This window comes from Podarcis bocagei, assembly GCF_964188305.1.
Source record: "Podarcis bocagei genome assembly, chromosome: 5".
In the NCBI taxonomy this organism is placed as follows: Eukaryota; Metazoa; Chordata; class Lepidosauria; order Squamata; family Lacertidae; genus Podarcis; species Podarcis bocagei.
The window spans coordinates 45,672,904-45,698,959 of NC_138129.1; the positions used below are offsets into that span (position 1 = coordinate 45,672,904).

The window sequence follows — 26,056 nt, forward strand, 5'->3', positions numbered from 1 at the left end:
GCCTATCAACGAGTCCTCCTCAACTTCGCAGTGGTGACTGCCATGCTGTTGGAAACAAAGCCATGCATGGAGGAGGCGATGGAAGCAGCCTTGCGGGCCAACTTGAGAAGAATCGGGAACTACTATGAATGCATGCTGAAGGACTTCATTGACAGCTATGACTTGGCCAATGCCATCTAATAGGATGATCTGACTAGTCTAAGGCATGTTGCGCAACAGAGTGAGTGGGATGGGAAGCTGCATGTTTTTGGATTTGGTAGCTGAGGCACTGAGGTTAGCTTCCTCTTGGTGGAAGATGAGGAACCCCAATGGGTTTGACTGCAGCAGCAAGGGTAAGGCTTGAAAGTATTGTGCAGATGCTTAAGAGTATGGGAGAAAAAGGACACCACCTCATAAGGGCATTTTTTCAGAAGTAGATTGTTTTGAGAAGTGTTGACTTACCCCAGGGGCTTCTGAAGGTGTCAGAAATTCATTGCAGGAGTAAGTCGAATGGGAGTGGTAAGTTGGTTTTGGCATACCACCCTGTTAGGGTTAGCTATTGGAAAGGTTTGCCTTTTAATCTTGCATCAAGATTTCCAAGTAGGATGGCTAATTTTGCATTTTTTAGATCTCTTTAACCACGGCTCTCCTGCTATTACAGGCAGAGAGAAAAATGGAGGATTCCTGCCAATGCAGCAGCTTTAGTAGCCCACCACCCACAAAACTCTTGTGAAATGCTTTTTAGATTTGTTTCCTGAGAACTTAAAAACATCTTTTTAAATAAAAATGACTGATGTAGACAACACATCTCTTGGAGCTGCCTTTATTTGCTGAGTGTGGCTTCCCTGAACTATCACTGTTCAGACAACTATAGATAAAACTGTATAACTTTTTTTTAGCATCCTGCTTACAGTTGCCAAGTCAAGCATTCAGTGATTAAGGCAGGGTTAACCTATTTATTCTTCACACTGCACCTTTTGAAAACACAGAAATTGGAAGGATGAGCTGGTAGGGAGCCAGAAGGATCTTGGAACTTGTGCAAAATGTGTGCAGGTGGTGAACAAAGGGGTACAGCCTTGTTTCACACGCTCTACACTACAGCATGCGCTGGCCAGTGAGCTTCTTGTAAGAATTCATGCTGTAGTAGAGAGTTTAGAAGCTGAGAGTGTCCTGCCCACAAGGCTCTGCTGAATTATACTAATCTTTACATGTTTCTTCCCTGTGTAACTAGGAAAACAGGGGAAGGGGCAGCTGCAGGCCTTTGAGGAGGAAAATGCCAGTTCTAAAGCCTCTGAAAATGCACAATGTGACCAAAGCGGCAATGCAAACCTCTGTATATGTGAGAGTCTTGTTTCTCACTCAAGTCTGCTTATTCACAGTTCTTCCTCAGCTTTTCACTTTTCAGCACGCACATCCATCAACCGCATTGCTACATAAGATGTCTGCTTGTGACACTATCTCCACCTCCCCCCCCCAACACTTTTCGGGTATCCAAGAACTACGTTCTCTTTCTCTTCTCCCTCTTCCCCACCAGCCCAAACTAACATATACTGCAGTGTTTGTTGCTCGAACGTGCTCTGGCTGCCCACCCTATCCCTTTGCCAAGTGTCTCTTGCTCCATATCGGGTAGAACAATCCGTCTGGCCCCAGGCTTTGGGATGGGCTTTCCAAAAAAGAAGCCATCTGGCTCAGAGTCAGAATCTGAAGAGGATGAGCAAGTAGGGCACCAAGCATCGTCTTGTTCCACCACAGCTTCCTGCTTGCCTGTGCTGTCCTCGGGCGGCATTTGTGAGAAGTCCCTGTTCCACACTGGTGCATGTGGGGCTTCGTCTCCAACTTGCTGCTGAGGTGTTAGTGGGAAAGTGGACCCTAGCAGTTGGTTCTCCGTTAATCTGACAGTGCTGTGAACTACCTCTAGCCTAGAGGGGCTAGACGTCCCCCGCTCTGCTTGAGGAGAACCAGTCAGAAGTTCAGTTTTATCAAACTGCTGGGAAGCTGTTCTCTTTCGGAAAATAGTGCTTGCTTCTTCTTGGCTCCTGAACTCAGGACACAGTGATGAATCCCCAGATGTGCGAAGTGTTTCCATTGCTGGTAATAAGAAGAACAAGCATATATTAGAGCACTGGTCTTCAACTGGTGGGTCATGCCTTAATCCAAGGTGGGTTGCAACAGGTGCAGCCGCACCGCCATGCAAATATATGGTAAAGTATTAAGAAATGGATCCCCAAATACAGGTTTGCTTTAATAGTGGGTCTTGGGTCTGAAAAGACAGAAGTCACCTGTATGACGACCCTAAACTCCCAAGTCGGACTGCTGAATAAAGTCTATTAAGGCAAGGGCGGGGGAGGCTGTGTGGCTTCTCTTCCAGCTGTTGGTTCTACCCAGCATGACAAACTAGTTGGGGATGAAGGAAGGTGCAGTCCAGCAACATCTAGAGAAGGGCAGTCCAACTTTATATAGCAAGATTACTTTAACATGGGACCTGCAGGCTGCACACTGCCTTGTCACCAAAGGGGGAGTGGGAGCAAGGCCAAAATTTTACACACAACTGCTGGCTAAGCAAGGTGCCGGGCTCTTTGGGAAAGGGATGCAAGGACCCTGTCAGAACCCTCACGCCTCCTTCCCAAAGCCCAGCATCTTGCTTACCCAGCTTTGGGAAGCTAGTGTGAGGGCTGGCAGGGTGTGTGTTTGTCAGTATTGCTGAGGGCAGCCCAAAAAAGGCCTGAGGACCACCCTGATCTAGAGAGCAACAGGCTCCCCTTCTCCATTGTAGATAATCTTAACATCAGGACAGACATGTAGAAGCATAAACATCAACGTTTTCTGTCATCAGGCAGAAATGCCACCTGGAATCAGAATCTGGCATCTAGTGAAGCCCAAACCTCATCAGGGCTGAGCCCTGTGGCCTCTTTTTGAGCCTTGACAAGGGAGGAGCAAGCAAGCCTCTCTTGCCCCTTCTGTGCAATGGTGTGGATTGGGCCTCATGGCAAGCAAACGTGCTGTGGTTACGGCAGCAAGCTCACTCAGTGAGGGCAACTAACTAAGTCACTCAAGAGACCTCACCACCACCGCCATTAAAAAAAATCTGGAATCAACATGACATTAGGAGTAGAATAAGGTAGGACTGGGGAGCCTTCTATTGTTTTGGCTCAAAGGTGCCTATATCATTATCCCTGCTGCTGAAGGCTGATCACCCCAGACATCTTACCATCTGAATCTGCTGTTTCCTCACAGGCATTAGGGTTGGTTCTTGCAGCTGCAGAGGAGCAGCCTGGGCTGCTGTATCTAATTCTAGAGATGGGTGTTGAGTCAGGGGATGGAACAGAGATGAAAGCGGAGTCAGAGGAATCTGAGCCAGTGGAAGACAAGGCCGATTCCTTCTCTAAGCTGCAGGCCTCAGAGCAGAAGAGAAGCCCATTTTGAGTAGTGACCAGCTGGCCTTGCAGTGCTTTTTTGCAAATGCTGCAGCAGAAGCAGCAGGATTTGGCGTGCCAGTGCTGGCCTTGGAGGGTGGCTTGCTCACTGTCGACACCTGCGAGAACAGGACAAAGCACACTAGGTTTAACTATAGGCAATTTCAATGCAAAACTTCGTTTGCATTTATTGCTGATGTGGCCTCCTTGCACCCCCCCCCCCCGGTTAAATAGGGGATATGTCCAGGTACATTTCAGACCCCAAATGAGGAAGTAAAAGGAAAACTGGCTTTCATACTGCTAAGACAGTATGATGATGAGATAATACAGGCTGAAAATTAATTTTGCCACTTCGCCCAGCCAGCCTGTGGTTTATCACATTCTCCACCAGGAGCCCCTGCATGATACAAGCTAAACTTTTACCATCCATCTGCTTGATCACAAAGAGAGTTAAGTTGTAGTGCCAATGGTGCTACAGAGTCATACCGATGTTTCTTCATCATTTACCAGTTTGCCTCTAGTTTGAAGTGGGGGTGTGACTGGATTTTTGTAAGGCTTTTACATTTACCAGTTTTGTGAATAATGTTAACTGAAAGGTTTAGAATCTGTCTGATTATTATACGATTGCTTTAAATGCTTATACCAAGGGGAAAGCTTTCTAAAATCATACTATGTATGATTAAACCAATTACTGCAAATGTGGCTGCTATTTTAGAAGGCTTGGGATTAGTGAAATGCATGGAGAATAATAGTGCAGTGCAATACCTTACTCAGAAGATCCATCGGCTCATCTTGCATGCTACAATAACATAAGCCATAGCTTAGTCAGTGTGCAGGCTTCTGGGCCCCTAAAGAGGAGATCACAGCCACTTTTCTCCTTCTCCAGTCCTACCGCTGTGAGCCAATCCATTATTTGGATCTGAACCTGGGTTCATGGTTTGTTACATTTCAGACAAACCACGAGCCATAACCAAGGTTTGTTACGGTTTGCGGTTTGGCTGGAGTGAGACAAACCACCAGGTTATGTGTGAAAAGCATGGTAAGTCAAACCACGGCTCAGTACGCAGCAGTACTAGAGGAAGAGCAAAGCAGCTGTGATATCCTGGCTGGCAGCTTCATGCAAAGGCATGGTTTAGCTTTGTATTACATGAGCAACAGATTATCGAGTTCACTGGCTATTACTCAGTATAGGACTGCAGTTACAACAGGAAAGGTCCATCTGTCACTGAGCAGCCAGACACGACTGCATTCTACGCAAGACCACAGAAATGCTCAGCACCTACCAATGATCTCTCCACAGGCTTGGCAGACATCTGCGTACAGACTCTCAAAGCAAGCACAGCAGCAGGGCTGGCCACCCTTCATGACATAGCGCCGTGCCCCCAGGGGCAAGTCACACTCGAGGCAGCAAAAGTGCTCTTCATGCCAGCGCATGCCTTCTGCCTCCATGCACTCCGAGGTGAAGATCAGCTAAAGAGGCAAAGAGAATGCCAGATATCAAGCATGCAGTGTACAGAGGGGTGCTTTTTGGCTCCTAATTCTTTGAGGTACTTTTGTCATTGTAGACCAAGAAATTAAAGCTTTCTGCACCAAAGCTTTACTACATTCAGCAAAATTGGTAGCATAGTTATTGTACCTAAAAGCACCTAAAAGTTATTGTACGTAAAGGTAAAGATAAAGGTAAAGGGACCCCTGACCATTAGGTCCAGTCGTGGCCGACTCTGGTTGCGGTGCTCATCTCGCTTCATTGGCCAAGGAAGCCGATGTAAAGCTTCTGGGTCATGTGGCCAGCATGACTAAGCTGCTTCTGGCCAACCAGAGCAGCCCACGGAAACGCCGTTTACCTTCCCACCAGAGTGGTACCTATTTATCTACTTGCACTTTGATGTGCTTTCGAACTGCTAGGTTGGCAGGAGCAGGGACCGAGCAATGGGAGCTCACCCCGTTGTGGGGATTCGAACCACCGACCTTCTGATCGGCAAGTCCTAGGCTCTGTGGTTTAACCCACAGCGCCATCCGCGTCCCTACTCTGTCCCAAAATAAAATTCTCTGAACTGAACACATTGTGGAAACATCATGTTCACTCATTGTTTTATTTTGATTTTCCCCTTAATGGGAACTGTGCCGTAACACTTATTTCCTGGCTACTGGAATTTAAGGCTTGAAGGTTTCACCTTCACCTACGTAATTTCTAACTTATCTTCGCAACTTACAGAAATTTAAACACCAACTCTCATAAAAACAGAACAGATTTTCAAACTTGGGTATTTTTTGTGTGTGTGGAAATGCAGAATGCACAGCACTAGCTTCAAGCCTAGTATATGAACACAGACCTAGCTTTGTTGCACTTTGCAGATATTGCTTCTTACAAAGACACAGGTGCAGCTGCAGGCAACCCGGCCACTTCCTGTGGAAGGAAGCCCCGCACCACTACAGCAATGGAGTTGGCTAGGGCTGGAGCTGGGTTTCCCCCCCTCCTACATCCGCAGCCAGGAAGGCAGGCTTAATAGACTGCAGTATAGTGTAAATATAACTTTTATATGCACTGGGAAACCCCCCAAAAATAGTGTGTCTCACTTTATTGCACTATTTGCTTTATTATGGGGGTCTGGAACTGAACCTACAATATCTCCAAGGTATGCCTATATTTACTTAGCATAGAAATAAGTTTTGTACCTTTAGCAGGTCATACCACAGTGGGCCTGCTCTAAGATACCACTAGCACTTTTCAGATTAAATTTAGAAGGGCTCCTCCACGGTATCTGGATGCCTTCATGGGACAGTCAAAGAACATACAAGGTGGATGAAACTTCATTCCCCTGTATAATGACAAACCTCATCTTCCTGCTTACAATATAACATCGTTTTAATTGATACTTCTCACTACAGAGAAAGATAAAGGATGCAGGTGGCGCTGTGGTCTAAACCACTGAGCCTCTTGGGCTTGCTGATCAGAAGGTTGGCAGTTTGAATCTGCACAGCGGGGCAAGATGCCATTGCTCTGTCCCAGCTTCTGCCAACCCAGCAGTTTGAAAGCACACCAGTGCAAGTAGATAAATAGGTACGGCTGTGGCGGGAAGCTAAATTGTGTTTCCGTGCTCTGGCACTTGTCACGATGTCCCGTTGTGCCAGAAGCAGTTTAGCCATGCTGGCCACATGACCCGGAAAACTGTCTGGACAAGCGCCAGCTCCCTCGGCCTGAAGTGAGATGAGCGCCACAACCACATAGTCGCCTTTGACTGGACTTAACTGTCCAGAGGTCCTTTACCTTACTACAGAGAGAAAAGTTTGGTCTTTTTGAGACAGCAAATAACCGCCTCATTGTGGATAGGTGGAGATTATAAATACAGTGGTGCCTCGCAAGACGAAAAGAATCTGTTCTGTGATTCTCTTCGTCTAGCGTTTTTTTCGTCTTGCGAAGCAAGCCCATTGAAGGATTAGTGCTATTAGCGGCTTTTAGCGGCTTATCTGCTGATCGGATCAGCTGATAAGCGGTTTAGCGGCTTAGAAAAAGGGGGGGAAGGGGAAAAAACAGCAGGAACTCGCAAGACATTGTCGTCTTGCGAAGCAAGCCCATAGGAAATTCGTTTTGCGAAGCACCTCCAAAACGGAAAACTCTTTCGTCTAGCGAGTTTTCCGTCTTGCGAGGCATTCGTCTTGCGGGGCACCACTGTAAGGTGACTGCTGATCTCTGGAAAGAAATCTTGCAATCCCTATGAAATTTTCAATCTTTCATTGAAAGTCCTAACCAGATTGAAGGTGGTAGATTAGGATCATCAATAGTTTCAAGCAGAGATTAGGAATTGACACAAGACCCCAAGTGTTTTTATATGCGTATACCTACTTGATCACATGAAGCACAGCGTGGGCGGAAGAATTCTGCATGGTGCCGGCCACAATAGATCTTCCCATCTCGCTGGAAGTAGATGAGATCTACTAGGGGCTGGTGGCAGGTGTGACAGACAAAACAGGCAGGATGCCAGTAGCTCTGGTCTCCCAGCTTAGGTGCATACACACCCTTTTCACCTCTGATCAACCTCTTACCACACTGTAAGCAGAAAGGACCTTTTTATCTATGGTGCATAGTTATCTGCTCTTCCTGCAATACAATATTGCTGGCTACCCACAACCCAGATTGTGATCTTCATGGACATGTGATATCCTCTTATTAGCCTTGGGGGGGGGGGGAGGAAAATCAACTTTTTCATTTCAACAATTTTTTGTGAAAAAGTTTTTTGTTAAATATTGTGTCTTTCTGCCTCACCACAAGCTTCCAAGGTTCCTGACATCAGTGAAAAATAATACATAATAAAAGGCTTATCCACAGTTACCTTTCCTGGCACAGTCCGCACTTTAAAGCTCTGCATCCGAGAGCCCCCCTTTGCATAATAATAATAATAATAATAATAATAATAATAATAATAATATTCATACCCCACTCATCTGGTTGGGTTTCCTCGGCCACTCTGGGTGGTATACAGCATTTCTGGGCAGCTTACAGCTTTGGACCTTTCCCCACTAAAACCCACTCAGCTCAACTGGAGCAAATGACAATCCATAGAAAGCGTGTGTAGTGGCAATATTCTCCAGTTCTTATGCTTAGCCAGGGGAAAGCAAACCCAGATCTTAGACTTGGGTATCTCAATCACGAGAACACTAGTATCCAGTTTTAAGGAAAGGATGGCTCACCTTTTTACAAAAGCACCCGTGAGTTGTGGGGGGCACCAGGCATGTGACTCCCTGTCCCAGGGATTCCTGCCGTCGCTGTGAAGCAAATATCCGTAGCCGCTCCCTTTCCTCCTCACCAATGGATGGGCAATACCTTGCCTTAAATAAAAGCACAAGATTGTGTCAAGACCTAAAAGAGCATTCAGATTTTCTTCAGGCAGACAGCTGCTATCAAACAATCCACAATTGATTTCAGAAGAACTGGACATCAAATATGTTAAGTTGTGGGTGAACATATCAGACGACACAGCGATTCTTCAAACAGCTCTTGTTTATTCACAGGCCAGAACAGAACTGAAGTGAAGGGTTCAGCCAGCCTGCTTATATAGAGCTCCACTAGAACGCAACAGTAACCATTTTCTGTAACTATCCAATCACTGAACGTCACTTTCAATCCCTTATTTGCATATGTGGACCTGAGTGAAAACTATCTACAGTATCCGCCTGCTGGCCCAGGGTGAGAACTTCAGTACATAACAAAATAAATTCTACTTTATTTCTAATAGTAAATCTTGATACTGTAAACAACTGTCACCCAACTCTTAACAAATGCAATGCTGCACATGTCTATTCAGCAAGCCCCACTGTGCTCAATGGGACTGACTTCTAACAAGTATGTTGAATATGATTGCAGGCTAATTGACTTTCCTTAGTGCCTTGGAATGTTTTTGTCCATCACATACATCTCTACATTATGATTTTAAAAGAACAAAGGCATTGCACTATTGGGCTTAATTGAGCCAGTCTTTCAAACAGAGTGCAAGGAGAACTTATTTGTGTGGACAGTGTCACTGAATGGTCCAGTCACTAGGTGACAGCAGACTCTGACAGATGGAGTCAGGAGTTTCCTGTAGCTGTTCTGTCTAGCTTCCTAATTGGTGTGTCTTATAAAGCCTTCCATTAGAACAGTATTTATAGCAAACTCTGGCTTACTGGTCCTAGTAAGTCATTAGAGCTACAAAACTTTTGAGGCAACAAAGAATTTGTGATGGAAGTATGTATGTTACCCAAGGTGATCAGCAAGTGCAGAAACAAATACACAGTCTCTAAATTTCTGAGTGATAAATTTTGGGAACAAACAGCAAGGGCTAAATAAGTCAATCTTCGTTTCCTCTTCTTCCTCCCCAATAGCACCCTTTACCTGTCTTAGTCCATTAGAGGAAGGATATGAAGGCAGAAGAATTGAACTGAATCAATGTTACACTCTTACCTTCACTTATAAAGGGGCTTCTTTTGCAGTACTTCCATAGAATAACTATGAAGCTGTGTGGTTAGACTTTAATTAGAATTACAGTGTGGTTCCAAGACTATAAATAAGAGCACAAATCTGTCCCCAATCACTTTAGAGGCACTGGCTGTGTTAACATTTATTAGTGCATAAAACGAGTACCCAACTATTTGTGGTCTGGAAAAGAGTAGAGTTTTAATCAGTTTTTCCAACCAAGGCAAGATTGCCTAATGAAGACAGGATGTGAGGTCCAAGAATCTTACATCGCAGTCCTGCGGGGGCAGCTGCTGAAGGAGAGTTTTGATGCGGAGCTGGTTCTGGGTGGCAACAGGGACTGCATCTGATGAGTGAGAGTCAAAGTTTGGTGACACCTGCAAAAGCAAACAAGATTGAGAGGCAGAGATGGAGTTGTGTTTTCCCCATGAGTTTGGGGAACAATGCCTGCTTGCACCGCTGTCTTCCCTCACAACCCTCCCCCTGGCAGAGTTGGCTGGAGATCTGAGATGTTTCCCGTGGGAAAGGGTAAAGCCCAAAGGAACTGGGTCTCCTGCTGGAGGACTAATGAAAAGGAACTGGCAGAATAAGGAAAGGAGAGCTGGCTTAGCATTCGTCTGCATTAGCATGCATTTACAGCACAGAAACCTATCCCCCAAAAGGCTGTGTTTCTCAAAAGCTAACCTTTCTCTGCTGCATTTGTACTTGGGCAAGCAGCAACACACAGCCAAATTTGCTCTGCTGTTTTTGACTGCCCTACCCACAACTCTTCTTCTTTCCATGGAATCAGAACCCAGAAAAGGTAGGGCATGCCACAGAACCGATGGAACAGATCTGGGGGCACTTGCTGTTTGGGGGTGGGCTGAATCACATACCATCAAATTCAGATTTCACAATTAGGTTGCACAAAACTCCCAGTCAACTCTAACCAAAAGAAAGGACTTTTAGCAACAAGGGAAGTGATGAGGAAAGGTGATGAGGAAAGGCAGTGGAAAGTGTGGAACAACAACTTGTTTTGACGCAATGTCATCTAACCTCACCACAGACATAGAAGAAGGAATTTGCTCATTAAATAGACAACATTGTCTAATCCAGGGGGAGGCAACCTAAGGCCCGGGGGCTAGATCCGGCCCAATCGCCTTCTAAATCCGGCCCGCGGACGGTCTGGGAATCAGTGTGTTTTTACATGAGTAGAATGTGTCCTTTTATTTAAAATGCATCTCTGGGTTATTTGTGGGGCATAGGAATTCGTTCATCCCCCCCCCTCAAAATATAGTCCAGCCCACCACATAGTCTGAGGGATGATGGACTGGCCCACAGCTGAAAAGGGTTGTTCCCCTGGTCTAATCTACCTGCAAACAAATCAAGATGAATGCTCAATAAAAAAGGTTGTCTGGAATTGCCCTGGGTGCTTTTGGTTTCTAACCCCAGAGGGAAGCAAAATAATCAACAGCAGCCTTGCCATTGTCAGCAATTAGAAGTGATGAAAATGGAGAAAAAGCAAACCTGTCATGAAATTTCCAGGAAAAACTATTGCAACATTTAGGACAGTCTTCCACATAAATATATCATCAAGTTCTGCCTTACCTCTGCTGGGGGAATTTCTGTGACAGGCCCCGAGTAATCTTCCAGGGCGCAGCCAGAATCACTGTCTGAAGATGAAGCAGGTAGTAGGTATGCCAGTGTTCCACCGCATGGAGCCTTCTCTCTCTGGGACCAAGTAGGGCTTGGTTGAGACATCAGCAGAATGGAAGCGCTGGAAAAGAAGTGCCTGTGTGAAGTGACTGGGCCCCTCTTGGTTAGACTCCCCAAATGCACACAGCAAAGTCACCAATAATTGTGAGCATCTCGGTCCTTCAATGGGAAGCATCACTGAGAACTTTAGGAGCATTAAAACTATAGCAGGATCATTTGGTGTACAGTAAGAGGCAGGGAGTTAATGCAGTACAAATAAGAGCATAGCCAAAATATTGCTATATCCAGAAGAACACTGTGCTGCATGGGCTCCTGGAACCAGGATCCTCCCAAGTGCTGCACAAAATTTTGGAGATTTGCTTCTATAACTAGCAAGGGGTTAGAGTTCAGGTGCTGCTGTCATTTTTGTATCACCTGATGGACTTAGTCATGTGTGCAGAATGCTCACTGGGGGGAAATGAAGGCAACAAATCACACACAGATTTTCAAAATAAAAAGACCAATATGGCCTAGCTACATTTTGCCTTCTTAAGCAGTGTCTTGGGTTTTATCTACTTGAGTAGTGTTGGGACCCTGAGATGAATGCTAAAAAAAGATGTAGAAAACATGTTCAGAGAAAGAGTGCAAATCCCTATTGAGCATCTTTGGTCTTTGGGTAGCTCCAAGGAGAAAAGGCAACTAAGAAAATACTTCACACATTTATAGGAAGTTGAGACCTATTTTCTTAGAAAGAATGCAGTATGAGGCAGCAGTGATTTGTGACAGGACTGGGCAGAGGCAGTAGGATCTTTCTTGCAGTAATTCTGTTACATTTGTTGATATGGCGATGGAGCAGAATGAGGCGGTTGTGACACAGGGGGGTGGGGCGGACTCTGGAGTGGTGGTGGCCACCAGCAAAGACCCAACTGCCTATGCCTCCCTTCCTCACAAGCAACCACTTGTGTGAACCAATGGAGAAAGAAGCTATCTGTCTCTGATGTCATTGGTATAAGTAGCCAATCAGAAAGATGCGGGTTCCATTTTCTTAATAGTTCTGAACTTCCATTACAGAACAACTAGCCAGTGTAGACCAGCTGAGATGTTGTATGAAAAGCATTTCACTAGAAAGATGTACTGTATTGGAAATAAAATCCATGAAATAAAGTCCATTTAGGAATTCCTTGCAGGGGTTCTAAAGAGGGTGACCAGGTGAACTTTAACAGTTGTGTAGAAGACAGAATTCCAGCAGAGGTGGCTTGTCAGTTTTCCCCAGCTGTTACAAGGTGCAGAAGCCCCTGTCCTCTTTTCCATCTGCTACCTTAGTTTGAAACCCCAGACACTCTAGATGGCACTGTTACACCAAAATATAAGGGTTCTGTTTTTCTGAAAAAGGAAAACAGAGTGGAAAACAGAGATGCTGTATCAACTTTTGTAATCCAATAATTATTTTTTTTTAAAGAATTATTTAAAAAGAAAAAAGGGTGTTAAAAACTGCTGAAAGTTTGGCTCAAACCTTGATAACTTTTCTTTATGATAAGTGTTAAAACCTTCTCTCCCCTACCCCCTTGATCTAAAGCCAAATAGTTTACACAAGCAACCAATGAAGTGCAAAACTGTAGCAGACCTGTACCACTTCAGATTGTGGAAGGGAAACTGGATGGTTGAATGCTTTTCTGTTTTGGGGGTTGGGATGTGAAAGAAGGCTAAGCTGGAATTTGTCTCTCCGGCATCCCCTGCCTGCAGTCTGAAATGGTAAAGTCCAGGAACATTTGTTGCTTTTGTTAACTAGGCCTAATGCTTTGCAAAGCCTGCCATTTTAGGCAAGCCTTTGGAAATCTAGCTGCGGTTTTAATTTTGCTACTTTAGGGTTTCAATACCGCCAATTTGCTGCAATTATTTTTATTTGGTCTTTAAGCCTCCTCAGGGATTTGAGAGGCGGGATAGAATTTTCAATCAACACACTTTTAATGTTCGTGTTGTGACTGGTTGCCTTCATATGCTTGGCACATGCCCAGATCACCAGCATAATCCATTACCATTGTGTGCAAAATGTTATACAGTTGCTGATATGTATGCTGGCATCTGGGTGTGTAGCAAACCTATCAACACTGTGACTGTGCTAATTCAGATGAGGCTGCCATAGAATCTTCTCAAAAAGGTTGTGTGAGTCAGAGCTAACTGCTGTATTTTCTCTAGTGCTGTCATAATTGCAAGCCAAGTATGTTGCTGCTGCCCATAAATTCATTTTCGGGAGACAGGCACACTTTGACTTCGGGCATTAGGATGAGCTGTAATCTATTCTTCCCCTCTGTGGGGGGGGGGAATATTTCCCCCCTCCACAGCCTTACAAACCTGCAGTGTTAATCATTCCCTGGAGCTTGGGGCACTGGGGGCTTACACTGGGTAGCTTTCCTGGTTAATGGTTACACCATGGAAAGAAGTGGACTCATCTCCCAGTTCTCTTTTCCAGAACTGGCTCATTTCCTTCCTCCCGTGTATCTGTTTCCAAAACAAAAGAGAGATTGCAGTTTGATGGCTCAGTTCAACTGCTGTGATTGCTTGGATGTCTTCCCAGAGTCTGACACTCTCCAGCTAGATTTCCTGTCCCAGCTCCAAATGAAGGAGAGAGAGAGAGAAAAGAGATGATTCTGGATGGGGGCTGGGGAAGGGTTAGTTAGATGCAACAGAGTCATGATGAATGATCAGCAGCCATGCTTTTAGAAAAAGAGTGGAAGGAGGTGACAAGATCATATATACAACAACAAAGATACTGTTTCAGCATGCAGGGATGTGAAAGCTCCTTCTGTCTAACGAGCACAAAATTCCTTGTCCAGTCAGAGAGGCAGACACACAGGAGTTCTGTCTGATATAAAGACAGCCTTCCACAGCCTGCAGCCCTCCAGATGAATGTTGGACTCCAATTCTCATGAGCCCCAGCCAGCATGGCCAGTGGTCAAGAAGGATGGAAACTGTAGGCAACAAACTTCTGGAGGGCTTGTTTCATGCTGAAGGTTGTTTAAGGGACATTTCATAGAATCATAGAATCATAGAGTTGGAAGAGACCACCAGTCCAACCCCCTGCCAAGCAGGAAACACCATCAGAGCACTCCTGACATATGGTTGTCAAGCCTCTGCTTAAAGACCTCCAAAGGAGGAGACTCCACTACACTCCTTGGCAGCAAATTCCACTGTCGAACAGCTCTTACTGTCAGGAAGTTCTTCCTAATGTTTAGGTGGAATCTTCTTCCACCTAAACAGCTCTTACTGTCAGGAAGTTCTTCCTAATGTTTAGGTTGGGTCACACAGGATTAACATATGGAGGAGCCACACACAAAGGGGTTCTAGAAAGTCTATTTTATAGTTTAACCACCCACACCCACCCAAGTGCTTTGTACTTTAATAAAAATATTCCCTGACCTCTTTTGTTAGCTCACATAAGACTGAAAACAACTTTGCACAAATTCACCTTTACAGTCCTGTTAATACCATTACTCTCACCCTTTCCAACACCATTCACAGAAGCACACTGGGCATATTGGTAGCACACTATGCAAAAGCAACTAGGCACCTGAAGGAGCAAACTGCAGCTTAGAGAACGGAAGATCCAAACTGGAAACTTTCAACTTCAGCCTCAAACTGAAATCCCTGGGCCTAATAAACAGGCTGTTATTTTTCTCGGGTTTAGCCACACATGCCTGCTGTTGGCTCAGAGCTGCCTCTTCCAATGTAATTAGCGCAGAGAGCTCGGGTTATGCTGCTGTGAACCTGGGTCAATAATTAACTCAGCAAATTAGCTAGCAAACAGGAGGGAAAACAAAAAGTTCAGATTCTGCTGGTTCCCATCACCTTACTTCCCAGAATCCAGTAGTAGCACAGATAACTTAGAAGTTTCCAGAAGGGTAGTCATGTTAGGCTGCGTATACACACATCCCCTAAACAATCCTGGGAACTGTTTGCCCCACTATAGCTACAACTGCAGCATCCTTAAGCTACACTTCCCAGGATTCTTGGGGACAGGGAATATGTTTTAGATGTATGGCATTTTCACAGCCAAAGTCTGTTGTAGAAAAAACAGCAGTCTTGTGGCACCATAAAGACCAACATATCTATTACAGTAGATTTGTTTTCTGAACCACAGTCTGCTCCACCAGACTGCATGAAGCAAAACCCTAAAATGTAATCCCACCAGGGCACTTTCTAAGATGGCCATATTGAATAAAGGAACTTTGAAGGGAAGGGAAACTTCAGCAGGAAACCACTGAAATACATTTTATCGGACAATTAAATTCTATCAGCTGTGGCTGTAATCAAGACTGGGGGTTTATCACCACGCTGTTTTTATTAACTAGCTAACCAATGCCAGCATCACCAATAGTGCTTTGTTGACAGATGACCCTAAGAATTTTGCTTTCAGGTAATTTCCAGTGTTTGTTCTTTTTGTGTTTAATTTCTCTCTGATCTCACTCCTCTACATCCCCCCTCCACTTGCTAATTTAGGATTACACTTCATTCATCTGATGAAAAAAACACAAATTACGTCATAATACAGTTGTTAATCTATAAAGTGCAAGCTAAGGAATAAAAAGCATGGGAGACTGCTCTTTCTCTGGATTCCAAGAAATAACCATGTTAAGGTTTGTCTAGCTGTATATCACATCTCTCTTCAAGTCCAGTACATTTTAACATGTAAAAACGAAGCCCGGCTTGATTTCACCAGGAGGACATTATCATGCAAAGAAGGTGGTGTAATCATGCAGGTGAGAAGAACCTTGCACCACAAAATGCATATTCAACAGGCATTCAAGAGATGCAATCTTGTTCAGCAAATTGTTGAGAGATTTGAATAGAATAAAAACCTCACTTATCTCCCTACATCTGTTTTGCTTCAAAGCTTTTTCAGTTATGAATTCAGGACACTACAGCACATAACGCCCATTCTCTCTGCAAGTAGATTACTGCAGGATGGGGTCTTGGATCAAAACTAAAAGCTCCATACACCTTGACCACCCACAGAATATGAAGGCAACTGTTGACTTAGTACAATTGTCACATGACAGCAACTTGAGACAGCTTTCAGTTGGCAGCTTTTTTTACGCAGCATCTGTAACGCGTACAAGTTGCCAGGTGGATCACTGCCATTGTGTGAAGAGAGTCCATGTCGTGAGCAAGGGGGATCCACACTTGAAACAGCTTGCATATTGTAATCATAACATACGGGCAAGACCAGCCTTGCTACCCTGGGTCCTCACCTATAAATACCATCATCATTTTAATACAAATTAAAAGAACAATTTTAAACAGCTTGTGCTTTCCCCCACTATAGTTTATGATATTTGAATAGCTGGAAGGGGAAATAATTAATCTCTAATAGTCCTAGAACACCATTAGTGGATAATTCCCAGCTGGGAGGACCATCCCTATTGTAACACCCCATGACAGGATACCTAACAAAGGATGCTTTACTGGACTGGAGCTCAGCCAGCACTGGACTGGGATTCAACGGGTCACATATATGATGAATTATTACACCTGTTTTAAGCACATCCCATCCATTCTCTCATGACAAAGTAGGTTGACTGAGCAATGGAAAAACCCAAGCTTTAACACCTTCCACCTGGTCAGAAGTGGCAATGACATCTGCACTACCTGCTTTGCTTATGGCTGGGATCTCCAGCAGCGCCATAAAACTAGAAAGCTTTAGTAAGGTAAAGGTAAAGGGACCCCTGACCATTAGGTCCAGTCGTGACCGACACTGGGGTTGCTCATCTCGCTTTATTGGCCGAGGGAGCCAGAGTACAGCTTCCGGGTCATGTGGCCAGCATGACTAAGCTGCTTCTGGCAAACCAGAGCAGCGCATGGAAACGCCATTTACCTTCCTGCCAGAGCAGTACCTATTTATCTACTTGCACTTTGACGTGCTTTCGAACTGCTAGGTTGGCAGGAGCAGGGACCAAGCAACGGGAGCTCACCCTGTCACGGGGATTCGAACCGCTGACCTTCTGATCGGCAAGTCCTAGGCTCTGTGGTTTAACCCACAGTGCCACCTACGTCCCAAGAAAGCTTTAGTAGCACTCGTTAAAAACAGGGATTCTGAAAACTGTGTGCTATGGTGATGAGAGAACGAGATGCTGTGAGAAATAAATCAGTCAAAACAAGGGGTTTTGAGAGACCCAAGTACCCACCCAAGAGGTTATCAGTTTCCTGTCTGTATTGTTTATTGCTGTGGCCTGGTCTTTTTCCAAGCAGCTTGTGCTGGGGCATGGTGATTCAGCCATGACTCTACCATCAGGTGTACCTGCTCATTCACTCACTCATGATGCAGGCACATAGCAGATTAATCGAGTCTCAGAGAAGATGGCCCTATATCATTGTTCTTCGAGTCAAAAGTAATGCCTACAACAGGAACTCATACAGAAACATTGCTGAGGGTGGATAAACTTTATTTTTATACAGGCACGACCATTTTAGATGCATCCAATTGACGAGTAATCACAGACACACGGGTTGGACCTGGAGGAAGGAAGAAAGGAGGCAAAATGGGATGGGGAGGGCACTTATACAAGCTATGCCGATGCACACAGGGTACAGGAACGGAACCCCTGCACGGAATGGTTGTCGCCTGTATAATCCAAAATAAATATTCTGCAATGTAAGGGTGAAATGTGCCTTCAATTTTAATTCAGGGGTGGCTGGGGAGAAAGTGTAACTCATCAAAAATGTTGTGAACCCACAACACAAAGCTGAAAAAATAAACAAAACTGTGTTACCATCTGGCTTAATCTGGCAACTATCCTTCCGTGAGAATTAATCCTTTCATGTGCTTCTAACTCAATGGTTTTATGTGACTAATCAATCAGGCCGGCTGTTGGCTGTTGACAATTCTTTGTAATCAGTCCTGGTAATTAGTAAATTCCATCCTGCCTACCAGCTCAAAGGGAATGGCTTCCTTTACTAAACTTACTCCCTTTCCCACTTTACATCCCATCTTCCTTGCAAAATGAAAACCCAAAGGAGCCACCACCACCAAAAGTACATTAAAAAACCAAACAAACCATATGAAGAGTATAAAGAGAAATTGTTATTTTATGGAAGTAATTAGCACATGTCTTCTTTCACCATGTCCTCCTACTCCACTTCCAAATTACTTCCACCCCCATCACCAAATTTAATATCCATCTATAGGATTTTCCAGGACAGCCTATGCTCAGAGGAAACAATGCTGAAGACAATGAACTTAGTAAAAATAAGTTGGATTAGAAACCTGTAGGCCAAACACTAGAATAACAGGATTGGAGCAGCAGGAAGAGGCAGTGCTGCTCCAAGACACAAGACACAATTAAGAACAATCCTGGCCACCATTCAAGGCACCCCAAAGTGCCACAGCACACTGGTTGTAAACCACTGTCTTAAAAAGCTATTACACAAATCTATGGTGCGACTGCATTTGAAATACTGTATACATTTCTGGTTACCTCACCCAGAAAGCATCTTTATAGAGTTGAAAAGGTTCAGAAAATAGCAACCAAACTGATCAAGGAGATGAAGAAACTCTATCAGGAAAGCTTGCCCCCATATGGAGATTTTTAGTTAAGGCCAGTATGAGGTGATATGAAACAAGTGTAGAACATTAGGCACAGCACAGAGAAAGTGGACAGAGAAATTTTTTTCTTCTCCTCCCTTACACTGGAACTTGTGGACATCCAATGAAACTGAACATTGGAAGATTCAGGTCAGAAAAGAATGTACTTCTTCACTCCCACAGGAGGCAGCGATGACCACCAACTTGGGACAGCTTTGAAAGAGATAAAGGCTCTCAAGGGCTACCAACCACAATGGATATCTTCACTGTTGAAGGCAGTATCCTTCTGACTGTGAGTGCCAAGTGTTGGAAACTGCAGGAGGGAAGAGTGCTCTTGTACTCAGGTCACACTTGTGGGCTTCCCATAGACATCAGGTTGGCCACTGTGAGAAGAGAATTGCTGGGCTGGATAGTCCATTGGCCTGACCCAGCAAGCTCTTTTTACGACTTCATGAGTGGTGAACCTCTTAACTCATAGGCCAGGTCCAGTCCCAAAGGCACTCCAAGCCAAAGCAACAGTGTGAATAACATGGCAGCACCAGGTTGAGAGGAGAGGTTTAAACCTTTCCTGCCTGGCTCATTTCTGCAATGGGAAGGAAAACTGCACCCTCTGTTCTTCAAGTGATCTATCTAAAAGATCTTCTGCAATGATATTCCCCTCTAAGTGTAGCCCTGGGCTAGGCAAGGGAGGTTTCAACAATGGTGAGGAAAATAACCCATCACATCTGCATTTCTCTGTTGAGCTGCACTGCCCTTATAATAGAAGTATAACATGAAAATCCATTCTGTAGATTATCCATGCAAAATGGTGAGAATATTCTTAAAAATATATTTTTATTGATTTTACAATATCATTCCAATAGCAGCCTCATTACAACAACACCAATTTTATCCGATTAATACAATTATCAATGCCAATTATTCACGTCTTCCTTCACCATGTTCTCCTACTCCACCTCAGTGGCGTAGTGTGGGGGGTGCAGGGGGGGCCGGCTGCACTGGGCGCAACATATGGGGGTTAGGGTTAGGGGGCGCAAATCCACGGGTTAGGGGGCGCAAATTACTTGCCTTGCCCCGGGTGCTGACAACCCACGCTACGCCACTGCTCCACCTTCAAATTATTTCCACCCCTATCACCAGTGGCACCTCGGAAGTTGAACGGAATCCATTCCGGAAGTCTGTTTGACTTCCAAAACATTCGGAAACCAAGCTCCTGTAGCCAATCAGAAGCCGTGGAAGCCCCGTCGGACGTTCGGGTTCCAAAGAACGTTTGCAAACCGGAACACTCCTCTGATGTACATCATACTATTCTTGCCCACTAGAATACACAGGTATACCTGCCTCCCAGACCACAATGTGATGAAAAACATTGGTCTTCTCTTGACAAGCAGCAAAGCCATATGCAGCAAAAAACAACAATTGTCATCACATGAATACTTGGTACCTGGGGAAGACCTGGATTCACTGAATCAGAAGGAAGAAGGGATGGGAAAGAAGAGTCGAAACTGTGAGAAGTATCCCTGGATAAAACACACGGCAGGTGTTATTTCATATCTACAATCCCTAGCAGCACAAACATCCAGAATGCATCACCAGAGGAAATTGTGCTCATGCTCACAATCTGCTGTGTTTTCCCATGACTCCCACCCAGCGCTATGAATCGAAGGCTGTGCTTCTGGCCCCCACTGTGTGGAAAGGAAAGGTTAATTTCCATCCTGACCTGCATTTGACTTTTGGAGCTGCAATGTGGCATGCGGCACCCCCCACGGCCGAAACATCATCCTGAAAACAATGTTTTCAGTTTACAGCTGTAATCAGCCTGGGTGTGGTATCAGCATGGTCTTATCTCATGCCAAACTGTATCTCTTCAAAGAGGAACAAATTTTCCCCAAAGCAAATAGAACAGATTTGTATAAATCAGAAACAATAATGTTCTGCAATAAAAAAATAAAAAAGAGAATTGTAGCTGAGATGGGGAAGCAGAGCAAATGCCAACTGGGGAATGGCTGCAAATCTTTTCATGATGAACCACAACTGACACCACACCTAGCAGGAAGAGGCTGAGGCTGCAGGGTAGACAAACCCTAACGCACCTCTGTGCTGTGATAGCATAAGGAAACTGTGGGTACGAAACAGCATAAGGGGAAAAACAACATGACATTCAAAATTACAGTGGTGCCCCGCAAGACGAAATTAATTCGTTCCGCAAGTTTTGTCGTCTAGCGAATTTTTCGTCTTGCGAATCACGAAATCCCATAGGAATGCATTGAAAATCAATTAATGCGTTCCTATGGTCAAAAAAAGTCCAAACAAAGCCAAATTTGGTACAACAACAGTTTATTAACTGCTCTTTAAAGTCACACATACTGTAAAGAGCAGTTCAAAAATTGAAGGGAAAATAAATTAACTTTATAAACATGACAGAAAAACATTTAAAAATCAACAAAGTGTACAGTACATTTTCTAAGACTCTGGGGGACCACTCGAAGAAGGCTCCTCTTCCACTCTTTGCTTCTTGCTCAAGAACCTGTCCATAGTCTGCTGCTTCATCCGCCTTTTCAGCACCTCCCTGAAAGGCGACATGACCCTCGTATCAAAAATGTTCCCAACGTCATGTGCCACGTGCTTCTCAGGGTGGTGCTGCTCTGCAAAAGTCTGCACCTCCTTCCACTTCAGGCATATATCCCTCAGTTTTTCGGAGGACAGCCGTTCCTCAGTTGCTTCCTCCTCTTCCAGTGAGGCCTGCTCCTGCGCAGCCTCTGCCTGCAGTTCGACCAGCTCCACGGTGGTCAGCTCGTCGTCGTGCTCCTCCACCAGCTCGCAGACGTCCTCCTCCGTGACCTCCAGGCCCATGGTCCTCCCCAAGGCAACAATGTCCTGCACCACTGTTGACTCTGGTGCATCAGAGTCACTTGGTGCCACACAGTCCGGCCACAGGCTGCGCCAAGCGCAATTCAAATTTCTCTGGCTGATCCCGTTCCAGGCCGTGGTGATCATCTTCAAGCAGGTGACGATGTCGAAGTGGTCCTTCCAGAATTCCCGCAGGGTGATGGTGGTGCAGTCAGTCACCTCGAAGCATTGCCTGAAAAGCTCCTTGGTGTAGAGTTTTTTGAAATTGGCGATGACCTGCTGATCCATCGGCTGGAGCAGTGGCATGGTGTTAGGCGGCAGGAACATGATGTTGATGAAGCTGAACTCCTCCAACAAGCCCACCTCAAGGCCTTTAGGATGGGCAGGAGCATTGTCCATCAGAAGCAAAGCCTTCAGCGGCAGGTCGCTGTCCAGCAGGTACTGCTTGACAGCAGGGCCAAAAGCAAGATTGACCCAGTCCACAAACAGCACACGTGTGACCCAAGCCTTGCTGTTGGATCGCCACATGACACTCAGCTGCTCCTTGTTGATCTTGTGTCTCTTGAAGGCCCGTGGGTTCTCCGAGTGGTACACCAGCAAGGGCTTGATCTTCAGGTCGCCGCTTGCGTTGGCACAGAAGAGCAGGGTCAGACGGTCCTTCATGGGCTTGTGGCCAGGCAACTTGGCCTCCTCCTGTGTGATGAAAGTCCTTTTGGGCATCCTCTTCCAAAACAGCCCGGTCTCGTCGCAGTTGAAGACCTGCTGTGGAACGTAGCCCTCCGTCTTCACAACCTCCAGGAACTCCGCTGCTAAGTCTTCAGCCGCAGAAACATCAGAACTGGCAGCCTCTCCATGCCAGAAAAAAACACACAAGCTTCCAGATTCTTGCAAACCCCTCCCCAACTGTTCCCCCAGCCACCCAGCACACAGAAATTCAAATCCAGAATTTTTTTTTGAAAAAACAGCAGAGTGCCCCAATGGTCACAAAAAATCATAAAAATGCAGAAAAAAACACACAAGCTTCCAGATTCTTGCAAACCCCTCCCCAACACCAAGTCCTTGAATTCCAAACACCCCAACCCAAAATCCAACCCCCCCAAAAAAAGTTTTAAAAACTTAACTTACCAAATGGCTGCAAAAGAAGTTCTGGAAAAGCTTCAAAAATCACCAAAGTCTTTAAAAACCTCAAAAAAGGCTACTATGTACATTGCGTTCTATGAGTTGCTCCTCGAAGTCAAGTCGCAACTGTATTAACGGTGTTAAGAAAAAGGAAACAAACTTGCAAGACGTTTTCGTCTTGCGAAGCAAGCCCATAGGGAAATTCGTCTTGTGAGGCAACTCGAAAACGGAAAAACCTTTCGTCTAGCGAGTTTTTTGTCTTGCGAGGCATTCGTTTTGCGAGGTACCACTGTACCATGAGACCTTGAAGTTGCAACACAACCGTAATAACCTCAAAAGCACTTTCTTATCTATACAACCAGTTATCCTGGGATAACTGCTGCTGCAGCTGTGGGGGGGGGACTGCCATCTTCCCCACTCAGAGACTTCTGCTGTTGTTGTAGTGGCGGCAGCTGTTGGGGAGACTGCTGTCTCCCCCACTTGGAGGACTGCTGCTGCTGCTACACAAGAGAAGAGGACTGCAGAAAGGACTGCAGAGACCAGGTCCCTGGGAAGGCAAGCAAAGTGGGAACAGTTGCTGCCCCAGCTGGGCATGGTCCAGCTGCTGGGGCAACACTATATAGCCTGCTTAGAGACATCTAGTTTGGTTGTCCTAGGGGATTTTAACATCCATACCAACAGAGCCTTACAAGGGGCCACTCAGGACTTCATGGAAAGCATGGCCTCCATGGGGCTGTCCCTGAATAAGTGTGGCCCAACTCATAGCCATGGACATGCCTTGCACCTGGCGTTCACCTCTATGGACATGGGTGATCTGACACTAAGTAAAAGTGAAACAAAATAAGTGCCATTGTCGGATCACTTCCTGGTGCAACTGCACTTCTCTGTGACCCTTACCCTCTGCAGAGAGGTGGGACCGATTTGGATGGTCCACCCCCGCCACTTAATGGATCCAAACGGTTTCCAAAGAGTGGTAATGGATGTTTATTGCATGTTGATGGCCTTTCTGGTGATTCCCTGGTGGCCTGCTGGAATGTGGAGTTAACCAGGGCTACTGACTGTTTGGCTCCAAAGCTCCCTCTCCGATTGCATGGAGCCTGGACGGCCCCGTGGCTTTACCCAGAGCTGAGGGAGAGGAACCAATTGCTGAGATGGCTAAAGCGCTGGTGAAAGAAAACTCATTCTGAATCAGACCAAACACAGGTTAGAGCTCAATGTCAAGCCTACCAAGTGACGACAGTGACAGCGAAGAAGACCTCCTTTGCCACCTCTACTGCATCTGCAGAGGACAGCAGCAGGAGACTCTTTCAGGTGGTCTGCAATCTAATGGAACCAACTTCACCATTGGGGTCTAGTGAGGACCCCAAGATCTCCTGCAATGATTTTGCAAAGTGTTTTGCAGATAAAGTTGCTCAGATTCGGAAAGAGGTACCGTAGATTCCACCGTGGTAGTGGGGCCAGGGCAGGAGAGTGCTAGAGTCCTGTCTGGTCAAGTTGTGTGGGATCAATTCCAATCTGTTACCTCCATGGATGTGGACAGGCTTCTTGGACAAGTGAAACCGACCACCTGTCTCCTTGATCCTTGCCCATCTTGGCTCATAAAAGGGAAGGGCAGGGTGATGAGCTGCAGAGTCCCAAGGGCAAGAGAGAGAGGTTTGGGGGGCACATTTCACCCCCAGGTCTGATGTTCCACACCCTAGTTTAGACTCTAAACTTGTTTCATTGACAGGGCCCATTCTGGGAATATTTGACGAATCTGAGAAAGAACAACCCCTGAACATGTGCAGAATGCAGTTAAAAGGGAAGTCGGAGTAAGCAGAGCCAGCCTTCCTTCCCTTATCTGAATTGAAGGGAAAGATTTTCAGGTTTTAAAACTTTAGGCAAGCTTAAACTAAAGCCCTGACAGCTCCTGTTTCCCTAAAGGAAGTATTAACTGTACTTCTTAAATTATCAGAATTCTTTTTGGTGCAATACAGAAAAACCTGGCAGACACACCAATCTTGACATTATTTCAGGTCCCCTATCAGTGCTGCCCCAGCAGATGCACCTGTCAATAATGTAAATTGCCCAGGACAGATCACCATGCACCTGAATACAATTAGACTCAGCACTGTGGTCACAAATCTCAGCAGACCTCATACTCAAAACAACTACCTAACATTTACATACACCTATCAGTCTATTCATTATCTTTTCCATATTTCATTTTAAACTCTGTAACAGAGAGAAAGTAGTTTTTAGGTCAACCTTTGCCAATCTAGTGCCCTCTATATATTTTGGACTGCAACTCCCATCATCCCCAGCCTAGGACTGATGAGAGTTGTAGTCCAAAACATCTGGAGGGCACAAGGTTGGCAAAGGCTGCTTTAGGAATAAATAGGCTCACCTTTTGAAAGGGGCATATTTCACAAATGCACAAATTCTACATGGGTATATCCTCTGTACTGAAACTCACATGTACCTTATGTGTGTTCCAAGGCTGCAATATTCTGAAGTTACCAACCAGACAATATGCAATCTATTAAAAAAAAAAGTACCCCAGCATCTTTGACTTTGCTGCAATGCACCCTGGGTCATACCTTTCAGATTGTGTGCTGCTGTCACACTAACTAACTTGCCTTCTACTGATCTTATGCATACACAAGTTTTGCTCCATGCACATGCTAGAGGAGGTTCCAGCTGGCAACATGTTCCTGTATATGCAATGAAACAGACATGGGTGCAGCCACACGTTAATAATGTAACTTGTACCCTATGGAGCCACAAAGAGGGAAAAGATTTTGCATGTACTGTTATTTCTGTCCACAGGTGAGAGATAACGAAGAAATATTTCTTCCTCATCCAAATTATCATCATCTGGTTCTGTTTTCAGTAACTATCAAGGCAGGAAACATTTTTACAGGCTGCCTCCAAGGTACACTTGCAACAAAAGATTTAGAAGAGGACTAAAGATGCAACCTGTAATCCCAAGTAAACAAAATGTGATATTTGTGACCAATTAGGATCTAAACGTTATTCTTAGTTACCAGGGTCGAAGTTCCATTGAGCTCCAAGGGAGCTCTTACTCCCATGTAAGGGTTGCAGCTTTACTGTAAATAGTTTGAAGCGTGCAACAACAATCTGGGAAAAATAAACATCAGCAGATGTCCCTTATTTTAAAAGGATTATCCCTTATCCCAGACTATCCGTCTCTCTCTCTCTCTCCAGACACAAGACCTCCAGGATGCTGGTGGTGCAATCCAAAGTCTGTCCAACAATTGCACTGGTTTTAACAGAGCCTCATTACCCCCTTGTTTCAGCACTTTGGTAAACCTGCACAGGACTGAACTACTTCATGCCCAGCTTCAAACCACGGCTCCCTCTAGCTCAGTACTGCCTACACGGACCGGCAGCTGTTCTCCAGGATATCAACGGGGGTGTCTCCCCCAGGCCTACCTGATGACGCCGGGGATTGACCCAACACCCAGGCCCCTTCTGCCAGCAGAGCAGGTG

General features: G+C 45.3%; 2 protein-coding genes across 6 annotated transcripts in view; one reads left to right on the plus strand and one right to left on the minus strand.

Moving 5' to 3' along the window:
• LOC308587900 (uncharacterized protein) overlaps positions 1-872 on the plus strand; it is a 29,685-nt gene extending 28,813 nt beyond the window's left edge. For all 5 annotated transcript variants that reach the window (XM_081195824.1, XM_081195825.1, XM_081195827.1 and 2 more), the window contains one exon: positions 1-872. In XM_081195824.1, coding sequence (XP_081051950.1) covers positions 1-180 — 180 coding nt within the window. In that variant the 3' untranslated portion in view covers positions 181-872.
• Positions 199-25,652, minus strand: PRICKLE4 (prickle planar cell polarity protein 4; the record flags this gene model as incomplete). The annotated part of the gene is made up of 9 exons (XM_081195522.1): positions 25,591-25,652; positions 10,930-11,098; positions 9,612-9,719; positions 8,082-8,219; positions 7,237-7,440; positions 4,676-4,862; positions 3,188-3,511; positions 1,582-2,067; positions 199-359 (listed from the first exon to the last, which is right to left on the minus strand). The coding sequence occupies exons 1-9, from the start codon at positions 25,605-25,607 to the stop codon at positions 199-201; spliced, it is 1,794 nt and encodes a 597-aa protein (XP_081051648.1). The 5' UTR covers positions 25,608-25,652.
• Positions 25,653-26,056: the final 404 nt, after the last annotated feature.